The sequence below is a fragment of the Chiroxiphia lanceolata genome, chromosome 6 (genome assembly GCF_009829145.1).
Source record: "Chiroxiphia lanceolata isolate bChiLan1 chromosome 6, bChiLan1.pri, whole genome shotgun sequence".
NCBI classification, from domain to species: domain Eukaryota; kingdom Metazoa; phylum Chordata; class Aves; order Passeriformes; family Pipridae; genus Chiroxiphia; species Chiroxiphia lanceolata.
This window is the reverse complement of record NC_045642.1, coordinates 54,174,318-54,192,409: the sequence shown is the minus strand read 5'-3', so window position 1 is coordinate 54,192,409 and position 18,092 is coordinate 54,174,318. Positions and strand designations below refer to the sequence as shown.

At 38.2% G+C, this 18,092-nt stretch overlaps 1 protein-coding gene across 10 annotated transcripts in view; it reads right to left on the bottom strand.

The window, feature by feature from the left end:
- WDR20 (WD repeat domain 20) overlaps positions 1 to 18,092 on the bottom strand; it is a 45,818-nt gene that overhangs the window by 3,983 nt on the left and 23,743 nt on the right. For 2 of the 10 annotated variants that reach the window (XR_004357516.1, XR_004357515.1), the window contains exons 2-4: positions 13,550 to 13,732; positions 8,128 to 9,405; positions 6,299 to 6,365 (exon numbers count right to left, since the gene is read on the bottom strand). Coding sequence is in view for 5 of the 10 variants with exons in the window: in XM_032690246.1 (XP_032546137.1) it covers positions 3,325 to 3,483; positions 8,128 to 9,405; positions 13,550 to 13,732 (1,620 nt within the window). In the remaining 5 variants the exon portion in view is untranslated. Of the gene's footprint in view, positions 1 to 3,068; positions 3,484 to 3,537; positions 4,884 to 6,298; positions 9,406 to 13,549; positions 13,733 to 18,092 lie in introns of those variants that run through there. The other 8 variants (XR_004357513.1, XR_004357512.1, XM_032690243.1 and 5 more) reach the window with 6 other exon arrangements.

The following is an 18,092-nucleotide window of genomic DNA, read 5'->3' as shown; positions in this document are numbered from 1 at the left end:
TGCAGGGCAGCGCAGCAGCTTCAGGCTCTGGGACAAACAGCCCACTGAGAAAGCAGCACAGATAAATTAAGAGACTGCTCAAAAAGGTTTTGGAAATAAATGTAGTGTTGTAGGAGTAGTAATAGTCTGTCAGCCCGTGGATCTAGCAGGGGGTGAGAAATGGAAGAGTTATGAGATACAAGGCAGGAATTTGATAAAACAATGTTCATCTCAACCTGGGAGGGTCCTCCAAGTGGGTGCTACCCCATCTGCCATCTTAGTGGACACTGCGGATGACGAATGACAAGATGCAGCTTTCAGAGGATGGTGTCACTTTTCCTCAGTCAAATAGTGCTGAGTACTGAACAGAGGCTGTGTCAGCAGTAGCTGCTGGGGCTATCCATGTTTGTCCATGCATTCTCTGACTTCCTGAAACACACAGGACTTTGCATATCTGGTAAAAACAGGCTTGTCTGGGTAGGAATGAAAAGCCCCAACAAACAGGATTGGGAGGGTCATTTGCACCCAAGGTTCAGGGCACTCAGAGCTGTGGTCTGAGGACCTGCAGCAAAGACAAACCCTCCTCCCCATTCAGGAGATTGCATGGGTAGGTATTTTTTTAAAAATTCCACATACACTCCAGACGAAAGTCTGGCTTTTTTTTGAAAGACATGAAACATAAGGTTTCACAGCAGAAACTAATTCTATGAAAGATCAGCGTGTAATTGCTGCATTAAAAACAAAAACCCAGGAAGATACTATGATACTTCTAAGTAGGAAAAAAGTCAACAGTAACTCCTGAGTTAATATTTTCTTCATTTAAATTAGAAGAGATTTAATTGGAGCCAAAGGTGCAATAATAAAGGGCAAGTTTGGGCACATGAGTGGTTTACAGGAAGTGCACGTGCTCCGTGCTCCTTCACGAGGCTCTCGGCACACACTCCCTTTGCCCTGGACAGGAGCAACTCCTTCAAGGAAACAGCTCCCCTGGCTCTCAGGAATGTGCTGGATGTCAAACTGCTCCTCTTTCTACTTTCTGTTTTGAAATTGAAAGGTATTAAAAACAAAGGGTTCAACGCAACAAACAATCCAATGTAAAAAAGTCTCATAGAACACTTCACTAATGCAATTAAACCAATTAAAATATGGTTGAATTAACAAATGCCCATAACAAAAATGGCATTGACTTGTTAAACCATTTCTACTATTCCCAGTATTTGAAATAATGGGAATTTATTATTTGAAAAATATTCCATGGGTAGTTTATTCTTATTTTGTTTAGCAAAGTAATCTTGACTGAGACCTTTGCTTGACAAAAGAGCCCACATCCACTACAGTATTTGAGCAATAATATGCCAAAAACAGAATGAGATTTCTCACATTTGTTTAAAATTCTGTAGTCAAATCAGCTGAACTGGTTTTAAGTTTTGCACGAACAAATTCTCCAACAGTTTCTTGTTAAATAAATGCTGATTCATTTGAATAAAAGTCTCTGAACTGCATATACTCACTAAATCAGATGTTAATCTCTAATGGAGATAAAATTGCTTAAATGAGAATGCTCAGGAAAGCACATGATGAACATTCACATAACATGCTAGAAATAGTTTGTATGGGATTTATGTATCAGCAAAACTGATACCCTTCTTTACACAGTTTGTGTGTTCACTAAAAGGAATTTTAAATTTATTGTTTGTCTTCCATTTGCCTTTTTTTCTTTGTTCTAACAGCATTACAGAAAAGTATAAATGCTTAAACCATTTGACACCAGACCTTCTAAAAGACTGTAGTGGCTTCAAGGTTTCACTTGCAACTCCTCTTCTGTGTACATAAAAGAGGATTTTTTTCCTAACAGACCTGTATCGCCATTTTATTCATTGTCAACAAAAAGCAAAGTCAAGGCTGGTAGAAAACAAGCAGACTAACTAAAAATCTGTCCAGTGGTATTAGGCAAGATGACATCAAGAATAATGTATGGTTGGTGAACGGAAGATAGGCACGTCCAAGAGGAAAAAAGAAGTTAAGATGCAACTACTTGTGCGCTGGGAAAGGCAAAAAAAGGTTTTTGCCAGCAGAGATCTGACCTGCCTGGAACAACAGGACCTTAAGCTTCACTTAGGCAGTAGAGGCTCACATGCTCAGGAATAGTTTCTCTAGTTTCCTCAAAGTACAAAAGTCAGTAAGGTGTAAAATTTTCAGATTAGAAAATAACAAAATTGAGATAAACCAGGGAAAAGCACATGGCTTAAGGCAACTCCATCTGTGTTTAGCTGTAAAGTGAATGTGGTCTCAGCAGAAGAAAAGAGGCAAATGAATTTGATAAGGTTGACCAGTAGCTACCTAAAATCCAGCTTAAAACCCCAGAAAATAACGTGATCATACAAGTTATTTCCTTGAGAAGTTTGTGCAACGCTATTAAAGACAAGCAAGGTGACGCCTTCATGTTCCAAGACATCTTTCTGCCAAATCTTCTCTGACCACAAACCCTGTGGAAGTTGATTTTGTTTCAGGCTCACATTGACTTCAGAGAAACTGGTTTGACCAAGCAGTTCTTGCATCATTTGATGTAACTGGATGTTCCCAGAAGCTTTCAAGCAGATTTCATTTTGTTCCTATACTGGCACCTGTTCTTAAATATACATTTATGTTCTATGTATAGATCATCACAGTGGTCAATCAATACCTTCTGAAGTACCACAGAGTTCTCAAGTTCACCTAAGAAAGAGGATTCCCTCAGCTTTAGCCTAGAGAGTATTTTTACATAAGAGACAAACACCACTCCTCTCTGTCAGTCTGGGCCCAAAGTAACTCACTTTTACACTGGAAATCCTGAAAAATTCCTTTGAAACACTTTAGTAAACATCATTTGTGTGGCTCTTTCACCGGTTAACACAGAACCACTGCTGCAAGGGTGACACAATCCCTAGTCCCTCAGGTGGAAGGGGAATATCTTAAGTCTTCACCAAAATTGACTCCAAGAAATTTTGCAGCCAAAGTTTTATACTAGTTTACTTCTGGTTCGCTTGAATCAGCTCTATGAGCCACATCCTCAGGGCTGTAAATTCAGCATTCATTAGGTAAACACCAAGATCTAAAGCTGGAATCAAGAACAAACCCTTCACCAGAGTCCTTAGAGGAAAGAGCTCCTGTAGAGTCCTAGAAGGATGACAACACTCTGCCCCAGCTCCTGCCTGAGAGGCGGAGAGAATCTGAACACGTGCGTGTCTGTGTTCTACTGAATCTGAGTTTAAACAAGTTCAAAAAGTGGTTTGGTAAGTATTCTGTTACATGTTACTCTAGTCCTAAAAAAATAGCTATCATAAGACATGACCTTATCAGCAAGATTTAAACATTAAAACATCTGCATCGTCTTGAGATGAAGTGAAACATTGACTCAGAGCAGTTACAGATGCCAACAACTTCTGACTTTAAAATATGGCAAGTTAACAGTTTCATTGTGGCCATTTGCTCAGCACAGTGTGATAGCATAAGACCACCTAAGGACTGCAAGATAAATTAAAACTCAAATGTGGAAAGGACTATTGAAAGTTATCTACATTTACAGTTCAATCACACATTTTTATTTAACATCAGTATACAGAGGACAACCCCAGCAAGTTATTTTGTAATGTCAAGTATTTAGTAAAGTTCTTCAGCTGTAACAGTGACAATAGAACAGCTAAAAATAAGCAGTATGAAACAAACATGATCTTCTTAAAATTATAAATATACCAACAATACTTCTTAAAGCTTAATTATTGCAACAGTTAAATTAACAATAGTTCATGTTAGAAAGGCTCTATGAAATTTATTCAAGTTGTCAAGAAATTAGATGGAAGTGTAAAAAGGAAATACATATGAATTTTACTTTTGATTTTCACTAAAGGTAGTCAATACAATTTTGTACAGTATCACCTAACATGTCAATCTTTAACAAACTCCAGTATACAGAATCATAAAATGCAGAAAAAATAGTTTAATCTTTACATGTAAATTGACAGTAAATTAACTGACACAAATTTTATTATTGTAACATAAGCAGGCCAGCATTTTAAATATTAATTTAGTAGCTTTATGTTGTTAAAGGGGCAGACATATACAGTCATTCCAAGTACATACTCAAATTTTAAGAGGTGATAATTCAGAACATGGGTTTTCTAGAAAGTATTTAGTAAAAGTCATGTTATTTCCTAGTCCAGACATCCTAATCATAAAGCCTTTACAGGGTTATGATCTCTCCTGGCTTTACTGGAGCCACTATTCACACCTCCTCACTCACACACACACACACATACCTTGCTATAAATATCACACCAGTGTACTAGGCTTTAATTCACCCTGATAATGGGGGTAGGCCATGTGCAACTTTGCTATTATGCACATTACAGAAAGCTTCAAATTTTAGCATGGTAACCTGATGTCGTATAGCTGTGTTTCAGTTTTACTATAATCATCCCTGAAGTTTATACAGATACCGTATCACGTTGAAAGAAATCTATTTGATAGTACTTAAATACCAGCAATTGAACTTCAATTGTAATGATGAAATGCTCCTTTCCATTGAGGAAGAATTAGTATGTATAGCTGCTCATCTCACTCAAATATAGTACATGAATGTTTAAGTACTTTCACTAAAACAGAAGTCATACGAAAACATGATACTGTACTACAATTGTAGTTAACTAGAAAATTCAAGGATGTTATTATAATTTAAGTCTAAGTTTTCCTGTACAATAAGTCAAATAAATAAATTCCATGTGCATTTGTTTTACAAAGTGGTAGCATGTTTCTCTTGCTAGGTTATACACTGCCATTTCACCTGGGCGTGCTTCTGGCCAATCTTACCTCGAGCTTTCTCACACAGGAAACTCATCAGCAACTTTCATTCACATAAAATGGAGTCGCTGCAAAGTCAATTCTAAAGTCAAACATGGGAATTACACAGGTAGTGCCTCTGACTGCTAAATTCAGAAAAAAGCTGTTTTGCATATCCAGATACCACTTTGGTTTTTTGGGAGTTTTGCTGGGGTTTTTTAATTGCTTCTGCAGATCCTCTAATTCAGTTTGAAGTAGCTATAAAGAGAGCACTTAAAGTTTACCTTGGTTCCTTTAAAATACTTTTGCTGTGTTTTCAGATTAATCCAAGAGTTCTGTAATCCTATTTAGGTTTCCTATCAGGGCCTGGGAAAGGCAGGGGTGAGAGATGACAGCTCATTGTCACCACACTGAGAAGAAAAGTTCATACTCTTGTTAAGGCAACCTATTTTTCTCACCACCTGAACCTTATTCCACAGAAACAGGCTAACAAAAAATAAGATTAAAAAATTGAAACTAGTAAACCCTGAGCCTCATCCAACTTGCTTCTAATTGAATTTTGCCATTCACTTCACCTCACTGACTGGGATTTCACACAGCAGTTCTGGAAGTGCAGTGCAAGAATGGTACATCCCGTGAGGAAGCTCAAGGTATGATTTTGGACACACAGAAGCAGTAATTTGGAAAGTTTATAAACAAACTGCCAGGACATTGTCAGCACTGTACAGCCTATCAACTATCATAAGGATCATGGCTGAAGAGACACTTCTGGATTTATTTTCCACTCAGGGCAGCGCCAGCCCAACCAGAAAAATAAACAGAACTCGTCATACACTGTCCAATTATCCAACATGTCTTTTGATGGATATTGGAAATGAGAGGGAAAGGTAGGCTCAGTGGGAATTACATTAGACACCGCAAGCCTCCTTCACTTTTCCATCCAATTCTTTCTTTAGGCTGGCAGTGGCATCAATTTATTGAAGGCCTTTTGAAGGCAATGATGGAAACAGCAGCAAGATTCAGAGGCTTTCTCTCTATAGAGTTGGCAGACAAAAAAGTGATGGAGTTTTAAGATCATTTGGGGACCCATATTTCAAAGGAAGACTAGAAATAGCAACTTTAAACCCCAGAGTAATGGGACAGCCTAGGATAAAGCAGCTGGTGAAATAGAAATGATGGTATATAACCCAGTAAGAAAGACATCACCATGAGTGTTTTATACTTTGACAATTCTCATTAAATAAAATTAAGTGCTTTCCTATAAACAAAAAGGATGCTCATAACGTCCTTCTGGCACAAGTATTTTCTTATCAAAGCCCTGTAAACATGCCCTCAAAATTTAGTTTTTACCAGCAGAGTGAGCTCACTAGAAATGCAAGTGAAATCAGAAAAACAAATTAATTTGAAAATTTCTAAGTAAATACATCCTAAACAATATGGCATTTACATCAGTGTGCAATATATTAATTTTGAAAGTGATAACTTCAGCATGAAAATTACTTACCTGTAATTAAAGTTTTCCATATTGGCCAATACATAAATCCTGATTTTTGGTACTGCATACTTTATCTCTGAAATATTTGAAATGTCATATTCCAAATCAAAGTCAATACACAAAAATATTTAAGTTATACTCAGTCTAACAAAACCCACCTCAGCCACTGAAAATAAATGTAACAATGTAGTGTTTAGTAGTATGTAAAGGAGTTTTAGAACCAAAAGAAAATATAGCTCACAATAGCAATCTGAGGCACTGCTGTAAGCATCTAAAGTTAATTCATAAGATGTGAAGTGCACTGAGTCACAAAAGTATAACTGCTTTAGTATTTTCATTTAGGACAAATGTTTTAAACAGTTTAGTATTCTGAGGGGATGCTCTTTTTTTTTTTCCCCCTTCATTAATGCTGAATCTCTAGTTCTGAGACAAAAAAAATACTTTTAGGTAACACCCTCCTCCCTTCTCCCCAGAGAAGGGTTTACAACTTTTAGTTTTAGATTCAACCTTTAAATATGCATTAAGATGAAGAGCAGACACAGCTCTCTATGCATACACCTATGTTGTGACAAATTTGATAACATCTCAAAGAAACCTACATTATACAAACAGTTCTAAGAAAAATTGAGTTTTACTTGAAAGTTTATAGCAATGAAGATGTGGTATCTAAATATATACAGTACCTCCACTTCAAAAGTCAGATTTATGAACCAAGTGGTTAAAACCTAACGAACAACAGAGTTTCATTTAGGTTGCCCAACGTGGCAATATTCAGGTATTACCAGGTAATCTCTTTTATTTCAGGTGATAATCTACATCCCCTTTCAGAAATTTTCACCAAAATAATGGTCCTTTTTGCCAGACCAACTCTGGTAATGTTTTCATAGTTGTATTCCTTTGAACTGTTGCTGGCAGACAGAGCTACTGTAGCACAAAGTACTTTTTAACAAAAGAATCACCACATTTAGCTTCATTAAAAATTTAGCTTGCTATACATTGGACAGAAGGAAAAATAAAGTTTTATAGGTGTTCAAGTGCATTAACAACAAGAGTTAGAACTAGTAATAGATTTTAATGTAGGTTCAGTTGATGGAACAGGTGCCATCAAAAGCACGAGCTTGTCGATGATCAAATTGCCTAAAACCTGACAGGAACAGAACACTGAAACTACTCAGGGAAAGCCTGCAGGATTTTATCTAACTTAAATACATAAATCAATACCTGGCTAAAATTAGAGTTTCTTGATAATACTGATTCACAATTTCAAGAGCATAAGCTACAGTCAGTACAGGGCTCACAAATCTGTGCATAAAATGCCTGATGTTTGAATAAGAAGTGGTTTCACATTAATGGCAGGCCACACAGAAAAGTATGGAGGAATAAAACACTTTGGCTTTAATTTTTTCAGAGGCTCACATTTCTCATTAGACTTAAAAGCAGCAGCTTTTCATAAGCTACTCTCATTGGGAGTGCTGTATTTTGTAGAAAAAGTTAGAAGGATTATAATTATTTTAGTGTTTGACAGGTTTTACTTCAATTTTTACATAAACAGCTTTCACCATATTGTGGTTATGCTTAAGTATAAGAACACTGATCAATAGTTTAGATGCACAGTATTTATTTCTTCTGCTGGAAGGCAACTATACTTAATAATTGTATCCAAGACACTTCAAATCATTCAGAAATATGGCATGCAGTATCCAAAAGTATGGCTCTGAGGATATTTTTTTTTACATTAAGCATAAAGAAATTTTATATTCAACATTCATTTATATTTCAAGAAAACTATCTATTCAGAGTTCTAGTTCTTTGATGCAGCATTAAGGATTAAAACTTACCACTTTACCAGGCCTTGCCCATGTGCAAATAAATCCCTCCTGACAAGCAGTGACTATACAGTCTTCAAGAAAAATTAACACAGTCAGTCTTTCATGTGCTATCTTTTTACAGATAAGAGGCTCTAACAAGGGAACATCTTCCATTCGGGGACAGAGAGGTGTTCCCAAAGTTTTAGCTGGGTCCGTTTTGGTTTTAGTAACTAGGTTCAGTTTGTCACTGCTCTTGCTAGATATATGTCCCATGCTATGGTTTCTCTTGTGATCTTTTTCATGGTGTCTTTCCTTCCGATCATGTAGCGATAAGGTTGCAAATTTACTAACGCCAGAAGCAATGGCACCATCCATGACACTGCTTTTACTGCCAGCATTTGAGACTGCAGAGTGTGGAAGGCTGTTTGATCGTGGAAGAGGAGGGGGTACAGAGTTTCCAGGTGTTGTGATACTGTTTCCATTACTTCCCGGGTTAGTTCCACCACTTCCTGCAGGTGGACTTGTGGCATTCATGACATTTGTATGTGTCCTTGCTCTTGAGAGAGGTTGGTGGGGGAAGAGGATATCTTCTGTAAGATCCCACAAACAGAGCTGTGTGTCCTGGCCTACTGAACCAAATCTATATGTAACACTTACTGGACGACTGTCTGTAGAGTTCCTTTTGGATAATCTAGATTGCGTGCTATTGGCTCGATCTCTGCCAAAATGAAGGTCTTGGAAATCCTCATCACTTCCGCTAAATTCCATCGGGTCACTCTCTTCTACACTAGTGGTATAGGGATCGAACGCAACGACACTGACCCATGATTTGTGTCCGTGGCCTCTCGCTATGACTCGACAGTCCACGAAAGACCAAACTGTCACCAAGTCATCCTCTCCGCCTGTCACTATGTACTTCCCATCGGGACTCCAACACACACACAGCAGTCCTCCAAAGTAGCTTTTCATTGTACCATGCAATTCCACCGAATCAAAGTTAAACACGCGAAGAAAACCATCCTGGCTCACGCACGCCAAGAACTTCCCATCAGGGGAAAAGGCAAATTCATTCAGGGCACCCTCACCTACTGTCCATTTAAGCAGAGGGTTTCTTGTGGATTTACTCTTGCAAGTGTGCACTGCAAAACTCTCTCCTTGTTTAAGTAGCTGGTAGTGCGGGGCTGTGGTACCACAAGTGTGCTCCACGTTATACAAGTACATATTGCCACTGGAATGAGCTACTAGGAAAAGGCTTTCCGAACCCGGTACCCATTTTACACAGGTTACTCTGGACTTGTCTATTAGTCTCTGTGAAAAACAAAGAAGATACACATCAGAAAGTCTGAAAATTAAAGTTTTCATGATTAACTGTAAATCTGAGCTCTCTGGGGGATGAGGAACAATTACTTAAAGTAAACTCAACTTTCTAGACAGGAACTATGTTACTGTATTTGAAAAAACTTATCAGGCAGTAAAGCGGAAATTATTTTCAGACAAAGTACTTTCAAAGGTTGTTATTATGGTCCAGTCACATTCCACAAAGATCATACTTCAATCAAGCCAATCTGTTGCTATGAATCTGAGGGTAGTGCTCTTAGGTTTACTTTTCCCTGTGTAGGTTGAAGAACATGAAAATGAAACAAGAAAACACCGAACAAGCTAAAAGGGAAAAAGGCAGTTACTCATCTGGGTTATACAGCAAACAGGTTACAAATCAACAACAGTAAATTCAGGCTCTGTTTTTATCTGAAATCACAAAAAAAATCCAACCTCTGAAACGGAGGCTTTAGGAGCCTCCAGCAGCTTTTACTGATTCAGGGAGCAAAGGCTACACACAAAGTGACCTTGTTATCATGTGGCTGGAAAGTCAGTAGGTAAATGCATGTGGTTTGGTGAATTCAGAAGGTACCACATAATCTTCACCTTGGAATCCTCACCCTCCAATTACTTTTCTTTCAAGAGCCAAGGACCTGCCAATACTGTTACGACCTGATTAAGCAGTTTCTTTTAAAGCAAAACATTTTTATAGAGTCTATCATTGCAAAAGAATGAACAAACATTAAACAAATGCTCTTGGTCATGATGTCTTCAATGCTCTAAGAACTGAGAGGTAAAGTTTGACTCCTTGAGTTTGCTACTGCAGTTCTGTTGGACTTCTAAAACTTACCAATTTGACCACGGCACCACTCAGCTGCAACTTGCAGACAAGTAATTCTTTACAAGCACATTCAAGATTTGTACTTGGCATACTGGTTATAAGCTGAAAGAAGAGCTGAGCTGAGCTACACAAAAGGCAAGAATGAAAATACAAAGAGCCTAAGGGGTACCAGAACAAGTTACAAAAGCCTTACAAACAAAGAAGAAAAAAGATTCCCAAAAAAAACTTACTATGCTGTTTGTCATACAGAAAAAACCCAAACTAATGGATTCTACATTGACTGTTACATTTCTGGGCCTGTAACTGTCACTGGAAAGCAGCACCTGGCCATTTTAGATTATACTTTTCCTGCTGTCAAGCCTCAGTGTAAAACCAGCAAGTCTTTCTCCTGTAATTCCTCATTGGTTAAATTTGCCATGCTGTATTTGAGAGCTGAGAGATGTAACTAAATCTGGCAAATTTCCTTCAAATGTGGCAACTTTAAAGTAATATATTCTGTGATTCTGTTGTGATATTTTAAACAGTTTTTCAAGTGTTCGCTGATATATCATTCAGGTCTCAATAATGATGATATCAGAAATTAGACAGGTACACATCTGCACACATTAGGAGAACACAGACAGGGAACATCAGCTCTCTGTCTTGCTAAAGGCAACAGTCTTCTTATCACTAATATGGCAGCAAAAGCAAAGTTTCTTGCTCTCCTCTACTAAAGCAGCTCAATCTGACATACAACCTCTACTTGAGAGAGCAGCGGCTCAACTTTTATACCAGAAATGGCATTTGACATCCATAATCACGTCGGGCTACATGATCCTAAATACTGCACAGAAGACCTGCAAACCTGATCTTTACTGCAAGGAGGCTGTGAAAAACAGACAACTGCAATTTGCAATGAGAACAGATCAGCTCAAGGAGACAAGATGCAGAGAGACTTTAAGTCGATGTGCAGCAAGTGACTACAACTCATCCCCTTCTCAACCAGCAGAGCTTTAAATTCAGCAGGAAGATAAAAACTCTGAAGTTATAACTTTTAGCAGTTTAATTTTGTCACAGTTGGAAGGAGTACCACTGTTGACACAGACTGATTTAGGCAGGCAGTCACAAGCTGCACAGTATCACTCACCTCAGCCTTTCAAGTCCCTACTGTCTTCTACATCAATAGAATTAAAAAAAAAAAAAAAAAAAAAGAGGAAGAGTAACAAGTTAAAATGCAATAGCTTTAATGTAGTCTATGTTTAACATAACGTTCTGTGTCATAACAGGTTGAGTTATTTCACATATCACACATGGTTAAGTGCTATCACAAGTGATAGTCCAAACAGAGCTTTGGGTTTCCTGAATCGCCAAATTATTAAACAGGACAGGTGGTGAATTCTATTACCTCTAGCACTAGAGCTAGAGCTGTTGAATGATGCAAACACTCATTTAGACCACCTTATGAAGAAATGTTTATTCTCAAACACTATCTAAACTATCTAAATATATTCAAAACCCAACAGGTACCTTCATCTTGAAGCAAATGAACTGGATCAAACATCAGTGCTCACTAATGTTTCTCTGAAATGGCTTTTAGATACAAGCCAGAACTTACAAACATGTCCAGAGCAAACTTCAATACTATAACTGACAGATTAAAAATATATAGAAGTTTTATCAGAGTTAGTTATAACTGCAGATAAGGTCAGTATAGGAAACAAGAATTTGTCATTTAACTGCAGCCTGTGTGCATAGTTTTTTGGCAGCACTGAGCAAATCCTTATGTTAGCCTGGTAGAAAATATATCACCTCATTTAAATTTCCAGCTGTCAAAGGACATATTCCCACCACAGTGAAGTAACCTGGCTATAGCACAGATGAAAGGCAACTACAGTTCAGCTACAAGAGTTTGGGAGCTATTCTGTGATATGAAACTAGCTGTTCAAAGTATTTCTGCTCCCATTTGTAATACTTACACTATTATCACACAAGAATAAATCAGGTTGTATTTTTGGGGGGAGGGGTGTTAGGACAATGTGCTAAAATTAACATTTCGACTACTTATGCAGAAGTTTCTAACCAACAGAGTACTCCATGCAACATTAAGAGATTCTCCAGCACTGTTTCCAACTCAACACAAGCAGAGAGACAGAGTAGTTGGGACAAGGCCAGGTAACAAGAAAAACACCCCTCTTCTGATCTACCTGTAGCTACTTTTAGAAAGCTGAGGAGAAATTAGTTCTAATTATAAAACATTCCCATTGAGAACAATATTTCAATGTACTTTGCACAAAGAAGAAGCAAGGCAACACATCTCTCTGAGATGGGAAAGGTATATTTGCTCAGCTTGAAAGCTGAGCAATGTTTAACTTCATCTGCAGAGTTCTGATCCAGATCTGAAATTTCTAAAAGGAAAAGAAAAACAAACAAAAATCCCACAAACAAAACAAACAAGAGACCTGCAAACCCCTCCACAGCAGCTGGATTAAAACACAAGAGGAGCAAAAGACCACCCCCTTAAAAGAAAATCACCTCCCCCAGACCACACAAATTCCTGTAGCTTATCTCGTGCAGAAAACGCTGTCAAAGGTGGCCCAGTTACCAGATTTCTTTCCTTGTTGGCATCTGGACACTTACTCTTCTAAGAATGCCAATACTACAAGATAAGCAGAGCCAGTGGTCCTGTAACTTGGCATTAGTGTGCCACATAGTACTCCTTCTATATTACTGCACAGCAGCAGAAAAAGCAGATGCAGAGTTTCCTTCAGGAACATCACATGGCCAAGACCTTGTAACCCTTCAGTTTTTTCAATGCAGCACTCAGCTTGATATCCCACTCTTCTCCAAACAAGCCTTTAGGAGTACTCAACACAGGTAGTTTCCACTGTAAAGTCCTGACCATAAAAATTGGTAATTTTAACTTATTTAACATTTTGACCATAATGCATTAGTTAAGTAGGGGTTTAACTGCTTTTTTTCTTCATTGGCAACCAGAAGCCTCAGAAACAACTGACTGCAGAGCACACACAGCAACATTTAGATTTGTAGACCTTATTTCCATCAGTAAACTGTCATCAACTAGTTACAGTACTACTCAAATCAGAAAGTCCTTATTTAATCTTAAACCCCATAAGATGCCTTCATGAATAACATTTTTGTGTAGGTATTCCAAGCCGACGGAACAGCTGAAAAACAAAGGCTGCAACTGAACAAGAAGCTACATGGGCAAATGGAGCCAGCTACAGAACTTGGAAAATCTAGGAACTTCAATATCACAGACACAGTGCATGCAACAATGTTAAGATTTCTACTTACTTCCTCATTAAATAATTTGCTAGTTTCTTTTTTAATGGGGTCTATAAGCTGGACCTGGCCTGCGGAGAAGCCCACTAGAAGAGACACACTTTCTGCTGTGGCTGTTAAGTGATTGAAGTCATGGCATGTAGGCTGTGTTCCTTTGTATATCCTTTTGTCTATTGGTTTACTCAAGTCCGCAGCCTGCAAAGAGAGCAAACAGAATTAAGACAGTTTATCACAATGTGTGCACATAACCAGATCTGTTTGAAAATAATATTTCTACTAAGCAACAACTTACGCAGTCACGAAACCCTACTTTAAAAAGCAGCTGTTATTTATCGAAGACATCTGAAATCTTGTCAAAAGGTTTCTCTCTTTATATTATGCAAGTTGTGTTTTTCAATTTTGCTACAAACTATACCTGCCCTTGCCTTTGCAACTACAGCAGGAGACAAACCAATGACAACCACCCAGCATTACAAAGGCTCCTGTGAGTCCTCAAGATCCCAAAAGTCTGCTCCTGCCAGAAAGAGGCATTCCATCCCAGAGACAAGATATCTTCTATTTTTCTAGTAGCAGCTTTCTTGAGTACAACCAATTCTGCATTAAAAATAGCATATTCTCAATCACACAATTCTTGAACTGTATGTCTATCCTTTAATAACAGGCAAACATGCGACACTGTGCTCCACAGTTACAAAAATATCAACCAGATCCTAGGAGAGCATTTTCTAGGAACAGTGATTCAAGATGCTGATACTGCGATTATAAAATACATTTTACACCACTGAGCTTCAACGTAATTGTGGGTCTGACACTGAAAAGAGAATTCAAATATAGCTCTGACAAAATAAGTGCTAACAAAACTGAGGAACTTTAATATAAACAAATGAAGATCTAGCACTAAAGTGTCAGAAGAATCAAAAGGAACAGGAAAGCAATTTAAAATGCTCTCTCAGTTGTGTCACCCATGTTTATCCCCATATCTCTTCTGAACAGACAACTAAATCTTTCATCATCCAGAGATTAAACCCCACACATTTAATATGCAAGATCATACATCAGGTTCAACCTTGTTTTTTTAACCTCCCTATTTATGAGGTTCAGAGTCTGTAATTAGAAAGTTGCAGATACTCAACAATATTACAGGCTGACTCAGATGTAGCTGTGATTTGGGGCTTGGATTCTAATTTTGATATATACTTTTTCCAGTATTTTTAGTCAGAGGAAATCAGGCCAGAAATAAAAGAGAGAGCAGACAAGCCTCACATAAAGAAAATTGCTCAGTGTATTAAACCTTTGAGGACGAGGTCTAAAGAGCAGCAGATCCTTGGTATGCATGGAGCTACACAGAGAGAAACTAGACCCGTCAGTAGGGAAAAATCCTACCTAGCTACTGAGGTGAGCCATTTCCAAGGCAAATTTTAACTACAGGATATGCATGATAAGCACATATACACAACAGTGTTAAAGTTGCACTTATGTTTTACAGTATATATTATAAACCAGTTTAATCAGGTATATGGCCTCCTGTTTGAAAACTCCAAAATGAGATGATGTATTACAACTTCTAAAGTCAGCAGATTAAAAAGTTACTCTCCAGAGCCCAGAGATCCATTATAAGCTAAAAAAGTATATTACCAACACCTCTTCAAGGAGAAATTAAATAGAATACTAGTTCAACTGGGAGATCCCTGGATAATGCACATGTCTAGCACAGAGCATTCACAGACTGATGTAAATCTGTAATTTGAAGCTGAAAGATCAAATCCTAGAGGCCATGCAGTTATATCTTAAACTGTGTAACACTCCCTTGTCCTGTTTTGTCACTACAAAACAAGTGATGTCAACAGATAACTCTCAAAATTGAGGTAGCATTTCTATCTATCTGGAAGACCATTCGACAGAAACAGACATACATCCCTCCATATCTCCAGTAAATGCAGAATTAAAGAAAACACGAGACCCGAGGTTCTGTCCTTGGGACAAAAGTTGCAGCAGGACCCAATGTCTAAGACTGAAGATTCATTCTAGAGTAAACAGAACCCAACCTGAATCATCCTGAATGACAAGAGAACCAGACTCCCCCAGACAGCAGAGGACATGGGTATTCCCAGGTTCTTCTTCTGAATCCTCACTATCCCTTTAAGCAGTAAAGAATTAATAGGTGGCTATGTTCAGACTCTAACTATACCTTGGCTCTTTAGTCTGATTGAGGTTTTACATCACTAGCTTTTGTTTTTGTTGTCCAGCAACTTTGGTGTGCCTAAAGTTCCTCGTCTTACGAAATTGTGTGGTAACACAGATAGAGCAAGACATGAAAGTCTGATAAATTAAATCTAAGCACAGATTTCACTGTGCTTGTTCTAGCTGTTCTCTGGGAACCAGATGGCAGTGAGAATCTGTCTGAACTTAAATGGAGTATAAATAAACTAATTCAACCCAGAATTAACCAGGCTTCTACTGACAGGGATGCCCTGCCTTTTATTTCCACACAGCTACTGCTACAGCACAGTTGTCTCATGGAGATAAGTCACATCTGCAAGCACAGAAGTACTCCTTTGGTCTAGATTTCTCTTAACTGAAAGAGTAGAATCAATGGGAGTTAAGTACTATGAGACATTTTCTTTGTATCTGCACGGCTGAAGGTTGCTGTTGGATTTTGCCAAGGACAAGAAAAGCGCTTACTCATAAAATTGAATCGTGCCTGGGACTCAGCATTTCATTAGCTCACCACTAAGTACATTTGCTCTTTTGTGGAAGATGTGATTCTCAGAAAAGAGCTTTTACATGAGACCTGCATCTGTAACTGTCAAATCCTAGGATCTGACACTATTTACCAAACAAGGTGATATGAACTGTCCCCTCTTAGAAGAACGGTAATGTACTTTGAAAAAAAACAGAAAGATCCTGGGATTAAGTGTTATCAGACATGGAGGTTAAAAGCACAGGACCAGGCACCCACCCTCACCTCTGCTTGAGCTGGCAGCAGGCTATTTGCACACTTCCTGTCCCAGTGCCTTTAAAATTTTCTTCTGGAAAACACTCAGCACTATTCCAGACTGTGCATTTTGAGAAACCTGCTCCATTGTGGATGATTCATAATGAGAGCAACACTTTGTAATCACGACTGAATGCAGCCTGGGGCACCTAATGCAAGTCTAGGAATGAGCACCATCCTCCCTTACCTGTGCAAGCCTTGAAGACCATCTCAGCTAATCAAGGCTGGTACTGGCACCTTGGCCAACTGATACCTGCACTAAAAGTCTGTTCCTCTGTACAGGGGTACTGCAAGTACCCCCTGGGCAAAGGAACAAGGAATAATAGTTGTTAGAGAACAAGAGGAACCTCACACACCTGTATAAAGTCAGTGATGCAGCTGAAGAAAATCAGGGCACTTTGGGCATCAACAGCTTCCAAGTCCTGCCTCTGAATAGATTAAAACTGTATCTTAGAGAGCCTTACACTTGCTCACAGAAGAAAAGACCAACTTGTCATTTAGGTTTTTGTGATGAATTACTACTCTGGAAATAAAATATGAACCATGTAACTGTTTGGGGGACTTCCTAGTCTCATGTAGTTAACTCTCACAACACACCATTTTAGCAAAATTACTGCTACTCTCCTGGGTAGGGAGGGAGGAAAAAAATAATAATCTAAGCCAGTAGCCCAGTCACCCTGGATTCACAACTTCCATTAGAAAGGCAGTCAAACTGAACATATTAATCACAGCTTTAAGTACATAAACATTAGGAAGCAAATGGCCGAGGGAAAAAAAAAGTTACCTTAGTCTGAAGCAAATATTTAAGTTTTCAGATTCTGATGTCTGATTAGGATGGGCATCAATAACCTTGGTTCTGTAGCTGAATGTAATTCTAAGGTCAGAGCCAGATTAATATCTGTCCAAGATTCATTTTATTGATCCAAGACTTAGAGCTTTCATAACAAGATTGTCTAAACGGTGAATCACATTATTTCAAGTCAACATTTAATCATGCTCCTTGACAGATGTAATTTCTTCCTGTATCTCTTCTTTTCCTAACTTACATTTGCAGCTTTCTGCAACTTTTACTTGAAAGAAATGTGTCATACATATTACAATACCTTTCAAACTCAAAAACATCTCCAAGATCATAAAAAAATTGTTTATTAATTTCCTTCAGGTAATTTCGACTGTAGTCATCAAAATGCTTCCTTCAGATACTTAGTATTTAATATCACATTTACCAGGAGACTGGCTTTCAGTGGGTCACAGCTGCAAGACCGAGACAGAATAGTGAGGGCAAACAGTAAACAAAAATTTTACTGCCAAAAAACCCTCTTGAGAAGGCTGTGGATGTTATAATGCTGTATAAGTAACAGGAGAAATCAACTGTTAGAATTATTACCAAATGAATTTCATTGAACTTCACAGATGCTCTTTAAAACCCAGCTGAAAAAAGAGAGGCAAGGAAACCCTTGCAGCAGCACTTTGCCTTACAGAGTCTCCTAGTGAACAGGGCAGGGCCTTCCCAGACAGACTTGTTCACTGCATTAGCAAGGACAGGAAAACTAAGCCAGA